The sequence below is a fragment of the Sapajus apella genome, unplaced genomic scaffold (assembly GCF_009761245.1).
Source record: "Sapajus apella isolate SASKATOON/1434 unplaced genomic scaffold, GSC_monkey_1.0 scaffold53, whole genome shotgun sequence".
NCBI lineage: Eukaryota > Metazoa > Chordata > Mammalia > Primates > Cebidae > Sapajus > Sapajus apella.
This window is the reverse complement of record NW_022436993.1, coordinates 11,383,514-11,402,957: the sequence shown is the minus strand read 5'-3', so window position 1 is coordinate 11,402,957 and position 19,444 is coordinate 11,383,514. Positions and strand designations below refer to the sequence as shown.

Below are 19,444 nucleotides of genomic sequence, written 5' to 3'. Positions count from 1 at the left end.
GGAAATGCCAGTTTCTGAGTGCTGCACAGCAGATGTATCCAGAAGACTGTGTCTCCAGAGACAGATAAAGTTGGCCCTTTGAATTTAGACACTGGAGGCCTTCCTGGGGTAGACGTTGGGGACAGCACAATTCTTGACCCTAGGGAGCTATGTGTATATCCACTGTGTAACTGAAGGCTTGTCAATTCTAAGAAGGGTCTGACACATCCCCTAAGTACGTGGAGATGAGCAATTCTAATTACAGGTCCTTTCTGATAATGCTTTATTCTTATCTGACCCTGATTGCTTAATTCACTCCCAATTCCTGATTCTGAAAACTTAGGAGAGTCAGGCAATACCTCTATTATCTCATGATAGGACATGGTCTCCCCACTTACAGAGGGAGGATAAATGCTTAGGGAAAAACGTCAATAGGGCATTAGAAATATCTAGTGGAAACAGAACGTGCATGCAACAATATTGGAATGTCTAGTGTTTCAGGTGCTACACTAGCTGTGAGACCAGGATGGATGAGATGGAGTCTCAGTCTGATTGTTCTTTTTCCTATTTGTTGCGATAGGATCTCACTGTGTCACCCAGGCTGGAGTGCAGTGGCAAGATCATGGCTCACTGCAGTTTTGATCTCCAGGCTCAGGTGATTGTCCCATGTCAGATTCCCAAGTAGCTGGGACCATAGGCATGTACCACCACATCTGGCTAATGTAAAACATTTTTAAAAAAGTATTTTTTGTAAAGACAGGGTCTCACTATGTTACCTGAGCTGGTCTCAAACTCCTGAACTCAAGTGATCCTCCCACTATTGCTCCCAAAGTGCCAGGATTACAGATGTGAGCCACGTCGCCCAGCCCTACGTGTCTGGATGACTAAGAACAAAGTCTCCAGGGGGGTCTGATCATGTCAGGCCACATCTGCTTCAAAATGAAACCCAAAGCCACTTTCTGCCTCTTTCAGGAAGCACTGCTCTTTGAGTGGGTCACATGAGGGAACCTCCTTTGGAGTACAAAAATTTCATTGATAGGGCAGTGTTTGGAAGCGAATTTGTAGAAGAGATGGGGAAAGGGCAAAGTTACTCTCAGAAGCGAGGCTTCATCCGCTTTGGTCAGTCCATCAGTGAACCATCAGAGATGCTGTTGTCTGACCAAACATGGGAACAGACAGCAGAAACCAAAGGTCTGTCACTTACAGAAATGGCGTAGTTTCCCTAACCTGGCTGTCATCATGCACTGACTTAAACGTGTTAATAAAATGAACACTTCAGGAGCTCAAAAGCAGAAACTCCAGTGTAAGAGGTGATGGAAAGGAAAATTGCTGCCTTTTGGATAGGCCAGGGGAGTACTGATTGACAGCAGAATGTGATGTGGGATTGCGGAAAGGACATTAGCTCTGGAGTCACAGGCATGTTCTTCTCCATCCTTCCTCTGCCCCTTGCCAGCTGTGGGCCCCTCAAGGAAGTTCCTTCTCTGAGGTCAAATTTCCCACAAAAGAGGATGTCCATTGAGCTAAGTGCTTGATAGATGAACAGGCCTCAGTCAACGAGTTCTATTACTGATAAAAGAAAATAGATTAAGGTAGAAATTTAACAATGGCAAATCACCAAATCTGTGTATAAAAGCAGCATGTGGTAAGAGGTAATACACAAAATGCTTATGTAGTCTTATCAGAAACATGACGTTTGAACCCAGGAGTCTCCCAAAGCTGTTATTGATGAGATCAATTATAAAAATAGGCTCACACCATATATAGTAGGATCGCATGATACTATAAATGGAGAGATATGCACATGAATAATTAATGGCTAATTTTAGGTCACAAAATGTCCAGTGCAGAACAGGACTTTTCACTTTACTTGCCAGTCTGCTGCCTCTAAACATTTGAAATTGACTCAAATTGACAGGGGCAGTTTGGAATTTGCCTTTGACATGAACTGCTTCCTCTAGGTTTATACAGGTAAATGGGGGTGCCAGCCCTTTCTGGTTCTGTTACTGAAGAAATTGATGGTTGTTTGAGGAAGGTTAAATGGTTAAGTATGTAACAATTGGGTAATTATAAGAACCACCAAAAAATCAGGTAAAGGTTTGAACTTTTACAGGGTTGTATAAACTCTCACCTATAATAATACTCACAGATTGTTTCCCGTAGAGGAATTTGGCTTTAATAAAGTAGCCTTGAATGACAAAGTAGAAAACACTAAAGGAATGTCGAGGAATTTTTCACTTCCCTCTTCCTTAATAATAGCTTTATATCATCCAAATAACAAGTATCACTTTGTAGTCTATTCAATTAAATAATTATTCAGCCCCTATTGTATACAAGGCACCACTCTGGGTGCTGGGGATGTAACAGCTGATAGAATCATCAGCAGAAGTTTCTCTGGAAAGATAAGAAAAAGTTTTTGCTTTGTGAGCCATAGGGTCTCTGTATCAGCCAGTCAGCTCTGCTGTGGTCACATAAAAGCAGCCATAGACTGGCAGGGCACAGTAGCTCATGCCTGTAATCCCAGCACTTTGGGAGGCCGAGGTGGGCGGAATGGATCACCTGACGTCAGGAGTTTGAGACCAAACTGGCCAACATGGTGAAACCTCATCTCTACTAAAATGACAAAAATCAACCGGGCGTGGTGTCAGGTGCCTGTAATTCCAGCTACTCAGGAGGCTGAGATAGGACAGCTTGAACTCTGGAGGCGGGGGTTGCAGTGGGCAGAGATCATGCTATTGCACTCCAGCCTGGGTGACAGTGAGTCTCAAAAAAAAAAGGTGGGGGACGGGGGATAGGGGGCACCTTTCAAACTTTGGATATTCTGTTGATCGATATCAAGCAACTAAAAACTATAGGAAGAGATGTGAAATCTGTTTTGGTAACAAAAAGTGAAAATCCGCCCCTCCCCCCCCCGACATTTTATATTATGCCTTGAGCTTAAATATATATATTTCCTGGATTGCATAACATACCATGATATGTCAATTTCATTTTGAAAAATACATGTATTTAATATTTTCTGATTACAAAAGTATGCTCTATAAAAAATTTAAGTACAGAATAAGTATAAAATTCTAAAAAGTCTCAGTTCACCATATACAGAGATAATTTATCTGCCTTAAAATTGTGTTCCATCTCTATTTAATTTTTGATGCATACATATTAAAAACACAGCTTCCTTTCGACACAGCTGGGACCATCCTTACATAGTTCATTTAAAAAATGTTGCTTTTTCTACTTAATCATGTTATGATTCTCTCTCTTTGCCCTTACTGTTTAACGATTTTTTTTTTCTTGGAAACAGAGTCTTGCTCTATCACTCAGGCTGGAGTGCAGTGGCGCGATCTCAGCTCACTGCAACCTTCGTCTCCCGGGTTCAAGCAATTCTCCTGCCTCAGTCTCCCAAGTAGCTGGGATTACAGGTGCACGCTGCCACGCCCAGCTAATTTTTTTGTATTTTAGTAGAGACAGGGTTTCACCATGTTGCCCAAGCCAGTCTCGATCTCCTGAGCTCAGGCAATCCGCCTACCTCAGCCTCCCAAAGTGCTAGGATAACAGGTGTGAGCCACTGCACCAGGCTGTTGCTCAACAGTTTTTAATGTCATCGTAAAAGCTTCACGCAGATACACCATAATTCACTGAACCCTTCTTCCACTGACAGGCATCAGGCTTTTCTCCGTTTTTCTGCGTATACAATGGATAATGGCAATTCCTAAACATTGCAGTTTGTGTGTATTTCTGATACTTTCCTTAGGATACATTTTAGAAATTAAAATTCTAGGCCCAAGTACAGTTTTAAGGTTTTGCTACCTATTGTCAAACTGCTACGTCCTTTCTGGAGAGAAATGTGTATTCCCAATAGTAGTGTGTGAGAATGTTTATTTCATGTTAATCCTCTTGTGCTTCATACTGCTGTAATATTTGTACATTTCCCATTGTTACACATGGCTTATTTTTGCTCTGATTTGTGTACTTTTAAAATACATTACCAGTGAGTCTTTGATGACTGCTTCATGTTTCTTGGAGGTATTTCATTCCTGTATCTAGAGTTTTCATCTTTTGAAAAAAAATGACTCCTAAGAGCCCTGCATATTGTTATATTTTTACTAATGCTTTCTTGCTGGTTTAATTTTAGGTTAAGTTTTTCTGATCCCACAACGGCAGAGACATTGTTCTCCCTCTTGCAATTTCACAAGTTAAAAAATCAACTAAAAAAATTCAGGCCGTCCTGGCACGGTGATTCATGCTTACAACCCTAGCATTATGGGAGGCCAGGCGGGTGGATCACAAGGTCAGGAGTTCAAGACCAGCCTGGCCAACACAGTGAAGCCACATCTCGACTAAAAATACAAAAATTAGCTGGGTGTGGTGGTGGGTGCCTGTAAGTCCAGCTACTTGGGAGACTGAGGCAGGAGAATCGCTTGAACCTGGGAAGCGGAGGTTGCACTGGGCCAAGATGGTGCCACTGTGCTCCAACCTGGGTGGCAGAGCTAGACTCTGTCTTTAAAAAAAAAAAAAAAAAAAAAAAAATTGAGGGAGAGGCAAACACAGGCTCTAGAAAAACAATATCATCAACTCTCTATCCCAAAACAGGTGATGGCACCCGGGAAGCCTCTTCCCACAGTTAAAAGTTCTATCAGGAAGTTGTCCAGAGCTACAAGTTGAGACCTTGCTCTGCGGCCTCTCTGACTGAAATGCAAAGTCTGTTTCCTAATTAACTCAGAACTTTTTATTTGGTTTTGATTTTGGCTTTTTAAACACCCCAGTGGAGCACAAGTGAGAGAGAAGCTGAAAAGACACAGCAGAGAAGGGTGGGCTCCTTCTCCCAGTCCATTTGAAAAGACGTTGCATCTTCATACACCTTTCTTCTGTGCAGGTCTTCTGGAGGAGTGGGCAACTCTTTGAGTGGGCACCAAACCTCAGCTTGCATTTATTTTCATTTTCAGACATACCACTGTTGAGACGAAGGAAAGCTGTCTGTCACAGATGTTAAACAATGGGTGGTGTAATGACTCTGCAGCTGTGGTTTCCACCCTGGGTGTGGTGTGGTGTGTGCACATTTACACAACTTCTTTGGCAACAAAGTTGCTTAGAAGGATGCTCTGATGTGAGCAGATTTTCTGCCGAGACAAAAAAACATAGTTGAGGGTTTTTTCTCTCTCCCTTTCACAGTTCTTGTCTACCAGCCCCTGGCAGAAATCACCATTTCTTCGGCGAAGGAATGCTACTTTCCAAAATCCTTTGGCAGACTCTCCTAGAGAGTTGTTTTTCTGCTTCCTAATTTAGAAAGTCTTCAAAGAAAAAAATAAAAAAAAAAAAAACTTGACAAATTAATGTGAGAAGAAACGAACTGTGATATAATTTTGCATTTCTTTCATGAAAAGTTTGAGTTTATCATCTATAACCAATAAAATTGGACAAGATAATCTTGGGGAGAAAAGTAAATGAAAACATGTTGTACCCCATGATCAGACTGTTCTTTATTTCAGGTCAATAAGTAACATGTGATACAAATGCAAGATTTTACTAAAATATCATTTGTAAGTGAAATTAACATATCTTGGTGAAGGAAGAGTTTTAATGAAGCAAAATAATGAGTTATGTGAATCAACAGAAAGAGTGAAAAGTATTAACAGTGACATTTAAATGGTTACGTGACTTTAATTATTCTTTGGATAATAACCAACCTTGTGATGTCTATTCAAGAAAAGCCTGTGCCCACTATGGAATTTGCAGTTGAATAAGAGCTTTGTTCTATGCTTTTGGTAATTTAAAAGGAGCAAATGGGAACGGTTTAAAGACCTTATAACAATCTCCCACCTACCAGAAGAATCTAAAATGTAAGGTGGGAAGCATTAGAGTGAAAAGAAATACAAAAAAGGCCACACACGCATTGCGTTTGAGAGACAGAGCAAGAGAGAATGAAGTGTTGGAGAGAGAAGGTGCTGGAAGGCCACCTGATGCCAACCCCTTCCTTATCTGTTCTTGGCCGCCAGCGGTTTCCGGCTGATCTTTTTCGATTTGTCATTATTCTTCTTTGGTGGCTCTGGGTTGGCCTGCATGTGTCTGCCGTAGAGGCTGCAAAGACAGAGAAAGGAAACCATCAGATCTATTTTGCCAACACAAGATACGCTTTCATTGGAAGAGCTTTCAGGAATAGAACAATCTCCGGAAATATTCAGTAAGCCAAAGAAAACCAAAAGATCACTTGCGTGTTCTCTGGGTCATACACTGTCTGGAATATAAAATTCTCTTACACACGTATACCATGCTGTCCAACCATGGACCAGTCTCTTGGGATTTTACATTCACTGGAAGAACCAGTCAGGCCCAGCTCAGCTGTTCTGGACTGAAGTTAAAAAACTTGTGAGTGTTTGGGTAGAATGGAAGAAAAAGTGTCCATTTAGTGAAAAGTGAGCATCAGGCTTGGCCCGAAAGCCCAGGGGCTGAGTGATGTGACAAAGAGCAATGGTGTCCAAATCTGCACTGGCTGCTCACCCATGATGGATGGCATGCGGCTGGCTACCACACATCAATGCCATGTTAATAAGTACCGCTGATGAAATGCTGACAACGTGCCCTGTAGTTACGGTGGATGGCATTCACTGCACAGTGAAGCTGGCTCCATCGCTGAGAGGAGTTAACTGAACAGCAGAAGGTAATTAATCGATAATTTATGAGTGATTCTGATTAAACCAAATTAAAAGCCACCCTAAAATAAACACAGCTCAACCTTAGCTCCTTTTATTGATAGACCTGCATTTCCACGAGAGCCTGGGGGGTGTCTCAGGTCCTCTACAGCAAGGACATTACCGGGCTCCACAGCCTGTGGTTGCCCTGAACCAAGTGAAGGAGGGTTGGGACAGAGCATCACGTCTCTACCAGGCGGCCCCAGCGCCAACATCCATGCAAGGAATATACATATTCTCTGGATGCTGGTCTTGTGGGCAGTTTAGTATATACTGGCATCTGGCTATTTTTTTTTTTTTTTTCTGAGATAGTGTCTCACTCTGTTACTCTGTCGCCCAGGCTGGAGTGCAGTGGCGTGATTTTGGCTCACTGCAACATCCACGTCCCTGGTTCAACTAGGCTTACAGGCACAAACCACCATGCCCGGCTAATTTCTTATTTTTAGGAGAGATAGGATTTTGCCATGTTGGCCAGGCTGGTCCTGAACTCTCAGCCTCCAGTGATCTACCCGCCTTGGCCACCTAAAATGCTGGGATTACAGGTGTGAGCCACCGTGCCCAGCTGAAATACTTTTCATAGACATGGGGTCTCACTTTGTTGCCCAGGCTGGTCTTAACTCTTGGCCCCAAGCATTCCTCCTGCCTTGGCCTCCCAAAGTGTTGGGATTACAGGGATGAGCCACCCTGCCTGGCCTGCAATAGTGGTATTCTGGATGTGACATTTGCAGCAGAGGGGCAGGGCTGGCACATGGAACCGCCCAATTGATTCTGTGACCCAGGAAAGCTGGACACTATGGTTTTGAGGGGCATGCTCTGTTCTAACTAACTTCGCCAGTCTTCCCAGTGTCTTAGCAGTGGTACAAGCAGGTTGCATGCACAGTCTCTCTCACAGAGTGTAGAATGCAGGGTTCGGAGCTGGCCAGACAGACCCACGAGCCAGGGCGGGCACATGCAGCCAGGTGCTGGGACTGCTCTCCAGGAAAAGGGGAGGCCATTCTTTTGCATCAAGAAGGTTCCGTACGTCCTAGACAGAAAACATGAGAGCCTGCAAATTGGCTTTCCACTTCTCTAGAAATTAGTTTAGAGGCCTTTTTGCTGGTGTAAGGGAGACAGCAACCCTGTTCTGCCCAGCCTGCCTGTGCCTTCTCTGAAGCCACAGGAGAAATATCTCCTTAAGATAATCTGTTCCATAAAAGCGCATTTTTCAACCTATAGGGGCTCCCCTAACCTACATTTTTAAAAGGGTCAAGTTCCCCTGAAGATGAGGCCATGGGTACCTGGGGGTCCTAGGTCCTGGGTCCCAGGTAAGAGATCAGTGGTTTAGACAGGGAGGAACCTTCAGTGGGCCCAACCTTCCCTCTGTTGCTGCCCCCAATTTCCAGAGATATCTGTATCCGAGTCCTTGAAACCTGGGAAGATGTTACCTTAAATGACAAAAGGTGCTCTGGACATTTCGAAGTTAAGGATCACCCCGCGCTGGATGGAAAGCTCACCCCGCGTCCAATGGAAGGCTCACCCCGCGCTGGACGGAAAGCTCACCCTGCATTAGCCGAATGGACCCAACCTTTGTTCTTCCTTCTGGACATCTCTCCCAGACACAACAAATAGAGGAAAAGTAGGTGCCTCCATTCTGTTCATCCTGCACGCTCTGAAACACACTTACTTCTCTAATAGCATCTGCCCTTGTCCTGGGATGTCGATTTGCCCAGAGCCACTGGCACAACACTCAGGGGCTTAACGCTGCAGAGAATACACCCAGTAGGGCTGGGGTCTCCGAGCTCCTCTCTCCTGGCACGAAGCAAGGGTCTGACTCTGTTCTGTGCCTTCACACAGGCACCCGTGGCCTCGGCAACTTCAGCTACACTCACAGCTTCCTTACAGCCTCAGAGAGCTTTCCTCTATTTTCTGACCTGTTTTTCACACAGAGCAAAAAAATACATATGCACATTCTTATTCAAAGACAGTTTTCAACTTTAAGAATTCTTTTTTCTTTTTCAGGTGGAGTCTCACTGTGTTGCCCAGGCTGGAGTATGGTGGCACTATCTCAGTTCACTGCAGCCTCTGCCTCCTGAATAGCTGAAATGACAAGCATGCACCGCCACGCCTGGCTAATGTTTGCATTTTTGGTAGAGATGGGGTTCTGCCATGTTGGCCAGGCTGGTCTCAAACTCCTGACCTCAAGTAATCTGCCCACCTTGGCCTCCCAATGTGCTGGGATTCCAGGCATGAGCCACGCACCCAGCCTCCAAAGTCTAAGAATTCTTAAAGTCAACACAAAGATGACTCCACAGTTCATGCACATGGAAACGTAACAATACTTGAGTGCAAAGAAAGGATCTTGGCAATGATACGAGGTCAGCAGATGGAGAGGAGCAGTCGGAACTGAGAGGAATTGGCAAGACGCTGCTGTGTGTCATGTCTTAAATGAGGGAAGGGCCGAGGTGGGGGTGGGGGGTTCCCAGAAGGGGTGGATATTCACCTGGGCCCTGAGGATGGGAATCCAGGCAAGTGATTTCAGAAGGGGTTGCAAAAGCCGCAGGGCTCTTCTCCTTTTTCGGAGAGAACTGGAATGTTTCCGTCTCTGCCTTTTTATATTCAGATCCCACTGAGTGTGTTTGAACGTCCTGCGGCTGCGAAGCAAGTCACTACACAGGGCCAGGTAGGGGCCAGTGGCTCTGAACTTCCTGTTCAAATCCTGCTTTTGATGTTTATTAGCAGTTGACTCTGGGCAAGTCATCAGCAATGTTCGCCTCCCTCTCCGTGCCTCAGTTTCTTCATCTGTAAGCTAGAGATGGCATTTGTCTTCCTTGCAGGGTGGTTTGGTAAGCCCGCCACCAAGGCACACCTACTGGAAGCAGCGAGCGAAGGCTTGTTGAAAAATAGGGCAGACGGGACGGGGGGGGGGGGGGCGGCGGTTTATAGTCCAGAGTGATTAAATCCATATAATTATATGATTACCTTCCTTCTTTAGGGCTGTTTCCCCTGCAAAATAACACAGTATTTTCTATCAACGCTAAATCCCCAAACACCTCTGGAACAAAGGGTTTAATCCTCTTTGAAGAAAGCACCTGAGGCAGAGCTAAATGCATCGCCCCACTTCCTCAGTGAGTCATCGGCAGGACTGCATGACGCTGCTGTCCGCTGCAGGATCCTTTAACTCCTCCAGCTGTGTGGGCAGATGAGAGTTGGTGTTTTACTAAGCGGCCATAAGTGGCCATTTTCATGGGGACGTGGCTGTGGCAGTGCAGTCACAACAAGATGTAAAGTCTGGTGGCTCTGCCAGTTTATGAGCCACGGGGCCTCAAGTAAGGGTGGTGGACACAATAAAGCCCAAACCCCCCGAAACAGCCACATCCAATGCCTGAAATCTGTGACTGTTAATTTACATGGCAGAGGGGACTCTGCAGCCGTGACTTAGTTAAGAACCTAGATGATCCCGTGGGCTTAGGGTCATCAAAAGGGTTCTTAAAAGAAAGAGGCAGGAGGGGCCAGGAGCAGACACATCTGTAATCCCAGCACTTCAGGAGGCCAAGGCGGGAAGACTGCTTGATGCTGGGAGTTCCTAACCAGCCTGGGCAACACAGGGATACCCTATTTCTACAAAAAGCAAAAAAAAATTAGGCAGGTGTGGTGGAGCACACCTGCAGTCCCAGCGGCTTACTTGGGAGGCTGTGCTGGGAGGATCCATTGAGTCCGGGAGTTTGAGGCTGCAGTGAGCCATAATCACACCACTGCGCTCTAGCCTGGCAACAGGGCAAGACCCTGACTCTAACAATCAAAAAGAAAACCAGGAAAGAGGGTCAGAGTGAAAGATTTGAAGACGTTACCCTGCACCCTCTGAAAATGGAGGAAGAAGCTATGAACTGAGGAACACGGTGGTCTCTCTAAACCAGAAAGGTAGGGAAGCACATCCCTCCCTAGAATCTCCTGTAGGACGCAACCTCCTGATTTCAGACTTCTGACCTTCAGAACTATCAGGTAATACATGCATTTGTTTTCAGCTACTAAGTTTTTGATAATCTGTTAGAGCATCAATAGAAAACGAACAAAGTAGGTGAACGTCTCTGGGCCTGATAGGGTGGCCTGTGAGGATTCTGCTTAATTTCAACAGGAAAAGTGAAAAGTTTCTGGGGTAACTGCTTACTAAAAAGATGGAAAAATGTAAGAAGCAAGATTCAGATAGGCAAGGTGTGCCCCAAAGGAAAAATGGGTGCTATTTCTACCAGAGGAAGTGAAAGCAGGTTTGCAAACTGTCTTCTTGCTACTATGAACTGGCTGGTCCCTGTTCCCCCGTCCTCTGAAGCTATCCCTGGTGGCCTGTGTTTTGCATGTACCTGGGTTTAATTTTTTTAAATTATACTTTAAGTTCTGGGGTACATGTGCAGAACGTGCAAGTTTGTTACATAGGTATACACGTGCCATGGTGGTTTGCTGCATCCATCACCCTGTCACCTGCATTAGGTATTTCTCCTAATGCTATCCCTCTCCTAGCCCCCCACCGCCCTACAGGCCTGGTGTGTGATGTTCCCCTCCCTGTGTCCATGTGTTCTCATTGTTCAGCACCCACTTATGAGTGAGAACATGTGGTGTTTGGTTTTCTGTTCTTGTGTCAGTTTGTTGAGAATGATGGTTTTCATCTTCATCCATGTCCCTGCAAAGGACATGAACTCATCCTTTTTTATGGCTGCATAGTATTCCATGGTATATATGTGTCACATTTTCTTTACCTGGACTGAATTTATAGCAGTGACTGCGGGATGACAGAGAACAATCAGTGACATTGAAAGACATCTTATTCTTTGCAGTTCCTATGACGACAAAGTGTACCATACCATGCAAGGCACACAAAAATTTCTGTCCTCCTGACCGCTCATGACTTGCCCCTTTCCCCCCAGGGCCTTGCTGAACACAGCTTCTCCACCTCCTGCACCTGGGAAACCCCAGCCATCCCTCAGACCCTGGTACCACTGTCCCGTCGCAGACAGCATGTGCCCTCAGGGACACCGAAGCTCGCTGCTCATGCGGCACCCGTCTGGCTCCCAGCACTGTGGCTTCCTGGACAACAGTCCCTGGGATTGACAATCACCTCTGCCTTCTGCACCATGCTTGGCCCCGAATGTCATGTGCCCTTGGGAACCTCACTCACCGCAGTCTGATGTCCCCATCTGCAAAAAGATGAAGATTCCCAGCTACCATGGAGGGCTTTGGCGAAGATTCAATTAGGGGAATGCTCTTGTCCACTGGGGTCCATGGGACACACGGTAGGCATTTCAGAATGACAGCTGCCACCTCTAACCTCTCAGGAAGCTCCTCTGATGCGGGCTACGAGGCCAGCTCCTTCCACCTCTTGCAGGCTGCTACCGCGCCCTCACACAGCCCGGAATCTGCACTGGCAGACTGTGCCTTTGGTGCCAGTCTTTTGGGGACAGCTTTGGTGGGCACTGCCACTTGGCTATGCCAGCTGGAGAGCATATAAAGGGAGCCTGGCGCAAGGTCGCCCATTGGGCTGTAGTGGCTGGTGGGCAAAATGCTCAGCCCAGGAAGTGGTGGAAACCTTTGGTCATGGAGTCCTAGAAATCTGTCCCCTGAGCCCCGGGCTTGGGTGAGGAGAACAGGGAGATAATTAATAAGTGAGAAAAAAAACTAAGAGCACTCCGAAGTGACACGAGACGATCAATTGCTCTTGAGAGTCTGATGAACCTGCTTCTGTTGCCAAAGATGGTTTCAAAGATGTGATGCCTGCGATGCGCTCAGCGGTGGGAGATGTCACTAGGCTGTCCATCTCACTGTGAAGCCCAGAGGCCTACGTGGGAGTGGGCCCTGCTCGGAGCAGCCACTCCAGGAACCCCTGCTGAAGGCCGGCTATAGAAGGATCGTGAGGAAAAGATCCTGGAGACTGCGTGGGTCGGCAGGCCGGTGAGTTTGGCCACATCCTGTTAAAACAGGCTCCAGACGGGCTGCTTCAAGCTCCATGCAACTGACCACTACTGCCTGTGGACAGCTGAGATCACACAGCAAAATTCCAGTCCACTGTTCTCAGAATAAATTTTGCAACTTTTTTTTATCAAGCAGTATGTATTATGCATGATTTTCTATTACTGATGCGGAATTTTTTTTTTTTTTTTTTTTGAGACAGGTCCTGCTCTCTCACCCAGGCTGGAATGCAGTGGCATGATCACAGCTCACTGCAGCACTGACCTTCGGGCTCAAGTGATCCTCCCGCCTCAGCCTCGCAAGTAGCTGGGACTACAGGTGCGGATCACCATGTCCAGCTTATGTTAAAATCTTACTTAAAGATGGGGTCTCACTATATTGCTAGGCCGGTGTTTCGAACTCTGGGGCTCAAACAGTCCTCTCATTTCAGCCTCCCAAAGTGCTGGGATCACAGGCGTCAGCCACTGTGGCTGATATGTGGGTTTTATTTAATATGGGCATCTTCATTTTTGGAAAAATTACTGAGTCTTATGCCAGATCCAAGGGTCTTACATCCCTTTGCTGCGGCAGCAAGGAAGACCCCGCTGAGGCATCTGTTCCTAAAATGTCCTCGGTTGGCGCTAGGATGTCATCCTGGTTCTTCTTTTCTCTCCGGACACCTCTTTGGTCCTTGTATCTCTTGGTGTTCTCCTCCCTAGAAAGACCATCTAATTTTATAACTTTAATGATTGTCTCTGAGCAGTCTCTCTCCAAGTCCCCATCCTCTTCAGCCCACTGGGTCACTTTGGCTATCAAACCCCAAAAGGCAGGGAAGAGTCCCTCACCCCACCATCCACCGGTCTGTCCCTCCACATCTCCAGAACTTCAGGAGAGAATGCTGAAGTCATTTTGACATTCTCCTATTTTTTTTTTTTTTGTCACCATATTAATCAGATCTGATAGAAATTTCATTTGTTCTACAGTGGAGTTCTTAGCCTAGGACCCCAGAAGCATCTGAAACTCTAAAGCTGTACGTGTATATTTCAGCAGAAAGGGACTACAGCTTCCATCAGCTCCTTAAAAGGCCCACAACTCATTAATTAGCTGTTTTAAGGCAACTTGTTTATTTCCATCATCCATTTCTTTTTTCTCCTACTTTAATGAGGCCAAGTCACATGGCCACTCAATTATTACAATGGTTCCCTTCTTGGTCTTCCTGATGCAGGTGACTTCCCTTCCCAGTGGGTCCTACAGATGATAGCAGAACAACTCTCCCTGGTACATGCATGGAAAACAGCAACGACTGGCCCCTGGATTGGGTCCCTAGCCTGGCACAGAGCAGCCACAGCACATGCGGCTGGGGGACCTGACTCGCCCAAAGTCGCCTCTCTCTGTGTACTAACAGGCATGTGCAAGGTAAGGCTGGGCTTGCGGCAGGCAGGGCAGAGTGCAGGAAAGAAGGGTGAGTGTGAGCTCTGCCACCTATTAGGTGAATAGCCTCGCAGTCCTCTATCTTTCCAGAACGTCTGCCATCTGAACTGGAAAAGGGTAGTATTCGTCCATTATCTCTCTGGCAGGTGCATGGGTAATCAGTTTTGGGTTCACTGAAGTATTCTGGAAAATGAAAAAGGGGCTAAATGAATCCAAGGCCTGAGATGAGCCTCTCCTGACAGGCAGCATTCCTTTTGGCCTGTTTTGGTTGCTTGTCTGTGTTATTACGGCCAGAAGTGCCTGCTTAGGTCCCCTCTGCAACTGAGATCTCATCCATCCGTATTTTGAGGCCTTGAGGACTTTCACAGCTTCCTCCTCCCCTTCTCCTTTCTGCCATCACAAAGCCCTATGGGATGTATCAGGATCTCATCACTAAGTCCTTGATGATACATAAAGTGACTCCTGACCCTGACGTGTTATCTCAAAACATCTGCAGAGTGCAGGGATCACAGCACATTTCCAATGCAGCTAACGCACATTCATCGTTTGCTGTCGCAACAACCCAGCGAGGATCCTCCTATTACGATCGTTACTGCTCAGATGAGGAAACTGAGGCTTAGAAGCTTGAGGCTCTGTTAAGCCCAGGCAATGACTGCAAAGTTCAAACTCTTAAAGCACTATCTCATCATCTCCCATCTGGGTTTTGTTTTCCTAAGAAGTCTATCATTTTCTGCAGGGCAGGGAGTGCAGGCTTCTTTTGTAGTCTATACACTCCAGGCACTGCTAGAAACACATTGTGTGCCGTGTAAATATTGTCTTTCAGAATGCCAGGTATATGAGAGGTGCAATATGCTGTTCTGAAGTCGTTTGCTCGTGTCATATGTATCCCTACTGTTGTTTTGGGTGTTTCCATGGAAAGTCCTCATACAGACCAAGAAAAGAACCAATTTGAAAATCTCAGGATATGGCCACTGAAAATAATGGAGAGAAATAATTTTGCTTCTAATCTGTAATCTTCTGGTAGGATGCTAAATTTAAAATCTCCGCAAATAGATCTGTGGACAAAGTGTGAAGCTGAGATTATTAATAAGAACTTGCAATAGCTTTATTTATCCTCTCTGGCAGCTATGAGGGGCTGGTGACAGAACCTGAGCACATAAATTGCTGAGCCCTAAAGAAAAAAAAAATTAACAGTTACCCTAATTCCTGTGAGAAGTCTCATTAATTCAAAAGGAAACTATTTTTTTTGAGATCAAACCTCCGAGAGATGGTTCCGTGCAGTTGAGGAACGACAGCGTGTGTCTGTCACATTCCTCTCCATTATAACCTGCTTTCTGTTCCCAACACAGTGGAGAAAGAAAGTATAAACATGCATGTGCAAATGGTATCTATATAAACAGCCAAAAGGAATCTGTAGTTGGCTTAACACAGATAACAAGCTATATGAAAAACAGGCTATAAGATATCATGCAGATTTCAAAACACCCATACATTCTAGACTCACGATCTGCCCCACTGGAGGGGAGAAATGAGGACTCTGGCAGAGCAAAACTAACAATATCATGCACAAAAGATACTCATTAAACTTCATCATCCTGTCTACTCTAATGATGCTTTTACTTAATAAAAATTCCCGGAGCAGTTGCAAGGATATTAGGCAAGGTCTTTGGTTATGTATCAGAGGTCCAAGCTGTCACCGGCAAGCATGCAGTTCAGGAGGTATGTTCCCTGGGGAAGGAGCTTTCACGGAATACATGCAGAGAAAAATCAATAACTGCAACTAGCCTCCTTGCTTAAGCATTTAAGAAAATAGGTAATCCTTTTAAATTAAACTGCAAAGTGCTAAATGTTGCAATTTCCAGAATAAACTTAGAGGCAAAAGGAAATCAGTTCAAGGGCATTGGTAAGTTTTCCAAACAAGCTCCTTCCCTGATAGACTTCATACCTGGAGTGGGTTTCTTTTACTTATAAAAAGAATTGTTTCCTACTTGGCAACTGCAGAGATTAAAAAGAGACATTCCACTGTATATGTCCGTATGTGCTTGTCACATGACACACAAACCCATTCGTAAATATAAGGAAGTTAGGAATTATTTTTATATGGGCATTTACCCATTTAACAAATTACTCGTCAAAAACACTATTGTGAAAACCCACTAACTTGAACCTAGCTCTCAAAGCCTAAACAGTCATTACCTAATGGACCTCTTTAAACGGCTAGCTGGATGATACGATGCAGTCACCAATTACCACTTTGGTCCACATTAACATACCCCGCTTCAGATTTCATGCCCTGCCAATACAGACTTGGCTGGGGATGACTCTGGTTGCATCAAGAGTGAGGCACCACCCCGAAACTTGAATGTATGGGGAAATGAGATTTCCCCGTGTGTTCAGTGATAAAAAATCAACACAGATTAGACCAAAGCAGAAACAGGCAAAGTCATCCAAAATAACACCAGTGTAATTCCCAGACCAGCAGTAGCAACCGAGCTGGAGAGAGAACCTGCCCATCAGAGTCAGTACTGAAAACAGAGGAAATGCAGGCAGTGCGGACCAGCAGCTGAGAGGTCTGTGGATGGCGGGCGGGACTGTGTGTCTCGAAGGAAGCACAGAAACATGGCATTGCCCCCTGTGCACACCAACCCATACCTGCCTCGTCCAGCCTGTGGCCGGCTCCCTTCCCTGTCTTCTGCCACAACCCTCCACAACTCTGATCCTGGCCCCTGAGGGCCTTCTGTTTGCCATTGCTACTCACTCTGGCTGCAATGCTTGTCTTGGGGTCTCCCTGAGACAGGTGCTACTACCATTCCCATTTGACAAGTGGGGAAACAGAGGCACCAAGTTTAAATACGGTGTTGTGAAGGCAGGAGTTGAGTCCAGGGTCTGGCTGTGCTTCCTGGTGTTACTGTAAACATGACTCAGGCCCGTCAGGGTGTCCTGTCACCCTGGGCATCGTAAGTGCTTCGCACACAAGCATGGGGCCAAGGGGAGCCAATGAGAACAACAGACCTTGCATGGAGCTCAAACTGTGGGGGAAGAAAAGTCCTTCTTTTTTGTTTTACTTGAAGCAGCAATGACAAGCCCAGATCTGCAGGGACCCTGTCCTAGCGCTGTGGCAAGACAGCCTGCCTGGGAGAGAAACCAGTAGATAAAGCAGAAGTGAAGGACAGAGAGAGCCTGGGCCCAAGGATGTTGTATGGGTCCCCATGCCTAAAGTCAGCTGTATTGCCAGATGATTTTTAGTATAAAATCAAATCATCCCCCTCCCTCTTAGGCCTTGTGTTCCGTGCAATCAAAGCAATGCTGAGTTCCAAGTAACCCAACATCACCCGGTCTACTGCAGCCGTGCGTCCCCTAGCCAGGTGCTTTCCATCTTCGACTATGTTCATTACCATCATACCACTCATCACAGTGGAGTTATTCATTTGATGTCTGCTTCCTGCCACCTCTGGTTCACTCCTAGAACACAGAACCTTATCTGTCTTGTTCAGTGTCTCTGCGACACACTAGAAACGTTTGTTGATTGACTGAATGAAAGTGTGTACAGCTGCACTTATTAGGAATTATTACAAGTATCCAAATCCATGGATCCCAAATGGATCCCTGGACAAGGATTAGGCCTAAATCATTTTTGTTTCTCCAGTTCCTGGTGCCTCGTACACAATTGTCACCCCAAAAAAGACGGACTAACTCAACTTCTGAGCCAAGGATCATTTCCTGATGTCCTCAATTCCACGCTCGTCAGGTGACTACCATCAGCTTCCCGCTTGGAGCTGTGTACTGAAGGGCTGTGTGCGGTGCAGACCAAGGCAAGTGGTCCCATCTTGGGGGGTAGTTATCCTCTGTTGTGAAATTCCGGTTCCTCCAACAGTTTCTTAGGTGTTTTTCTCAGTTTGAGGCAGCGTTTCATTTTTCTTTCCTTTTTGAGACAGGGTCTCACTCTGTTGGCCAGGCTGGAGTGCAGTGGTGCGATCACGGCTCACTGCAGCCTTCAACTCTTGGGCTCAAGTGATCCTCCTATCTCAGCCTCCTGAGTAGCTGGGACTATGAGCAGGTGTCACCACGCCTGGCTAATTTTTTTTTAATAGTAGAGAGGGGGGGTCTCACTATGTTGCCCAGGCTGGTCTTAAACACCTGGCTTCAAGCAGTCCTCCTGCCTCAGCCTCCCAAAGAATTGGGATCACAGGCATGCCTGGCCGGCTTGCAGGGCTTCTAATGCTAAAGACTAAACCAGGTAGTCAGTAAAGGTCCTGCAGCGCCGCTTTGTGAGGCCTCTAGGGAGCCAGGCCATTGTCTTCTGGTGGCTACAATACCGTGACCAGGGGGTTCTAGTAAATTCCTTTAAGGTACAAAGGACTTTTATAAAATGTTATTTATGAAAGAGAATTCAGTTAAAATGAACATTATATATATTTTATTTTTTAACTTTATTTTTATAGATGGGATCTTGCTGTGTTGCCTAGGTTAGTCTCAAATTTCTGGCCTCAAGTGATCTCAGCCTCATGAGTAGCTGGGATGACAGGTCCAAGTCACCAGGCCCAGCTAACATTAACATAAAACTAGTGCTTTCTTCCCTTGCTGTTGGAAAAAATCGTAATGCATTTTTATCATCATGGAAGGGTTAGAGTCTGAATGGCCACATAAGGGTCGTTCATGACCTCTGAAGTCATTAGGCTGGTGACAGCCAGGGCAAGACTTCTGCAGCGTGCACACAGGAAGCTTCTCTAAGTCTTAAGCAGTATCAGGTGAAGGAAGCCACGTGGGGCACACATTGTCCTGTGGCTGTAGATGCAGGTGGCATTACAAACACAGACCTGGTGTCCCATCACAAGGAATGCCAGCATCTGGAGAGGAGCCTTTGCTTTGTCGCATTTTTGTGATAAGGACAAAGAGTAAAAGCATCCGTGGTCGTATTAGTATCACTACTGATGTTCCTCCTCCTCTCCCTATTTGTGGCTATTTTGGCCGTCTGCTTTTGGCACTGTCCCTCTCTCTGTTTCTCTCCACCCTGGTGACTTGATGATTTCACCACAGCAGGTGACATGAGTCCATGTGGTATCGTTTGCATCTGTGTTCCCACTGAATCCCATGTGGAATTGTAGTCCTCAGCGTTGCAGGTGGTTGGATCACGGGGGTGGTTTCTCATTAATGGTTCAGCACTATTCCCTTGGTGCTGCTCTCGTGATAGTGAGTTCTCGCGAGACTTGGTTGTTGAAAAGCATGTAGCATTGACTCCCTTTCGCAGTTTGATTTTGGCTCTGCCATGTGGTATGCCTGCCCCCTTCGCCTTCCACCATGATTCTGAGTTTCCTGAGGTCTCCCCAGAAGCAGAAGCCACCATACTTCCTGTACCTCCTGCAGAACCATGAGCCAGTTAAACCTCTTTTGTGTATAAATTACCCAGTCTCAGGTATGTCTCTGTAGCCGTGTGA

General features: G+C 45.9%; 1 protein-coding gene across 2 annotated transcripts in view; it reads right to left on the bottom strand.

Annotated features, from left to right (window-relative positions):
• Window positions 1-5,434: 5,434 nt before the first annotated feature.
• The window catches only part of RSU1 (Ras suppressor protein 1), a 225,802-nt gene continuing 211,792 nt past the window's right edge, over window positions 5,435-19,444 (bottom strand). For both annotated transcript variants that reach the window (XM_032244142.1, XM_032244143.1), the window contains one exon: window positions 5,435-6,054. In XM_032244142.1, the coding sequence (XP_032100033.1) occupies window positions 5,952-6,054 (103 nt within the window). In that variant the 3' untranslated portion in view covers window positions 5,435-5,951. The remainder of the gene's footprint in view (window positions 6,055-19,444) is intronic.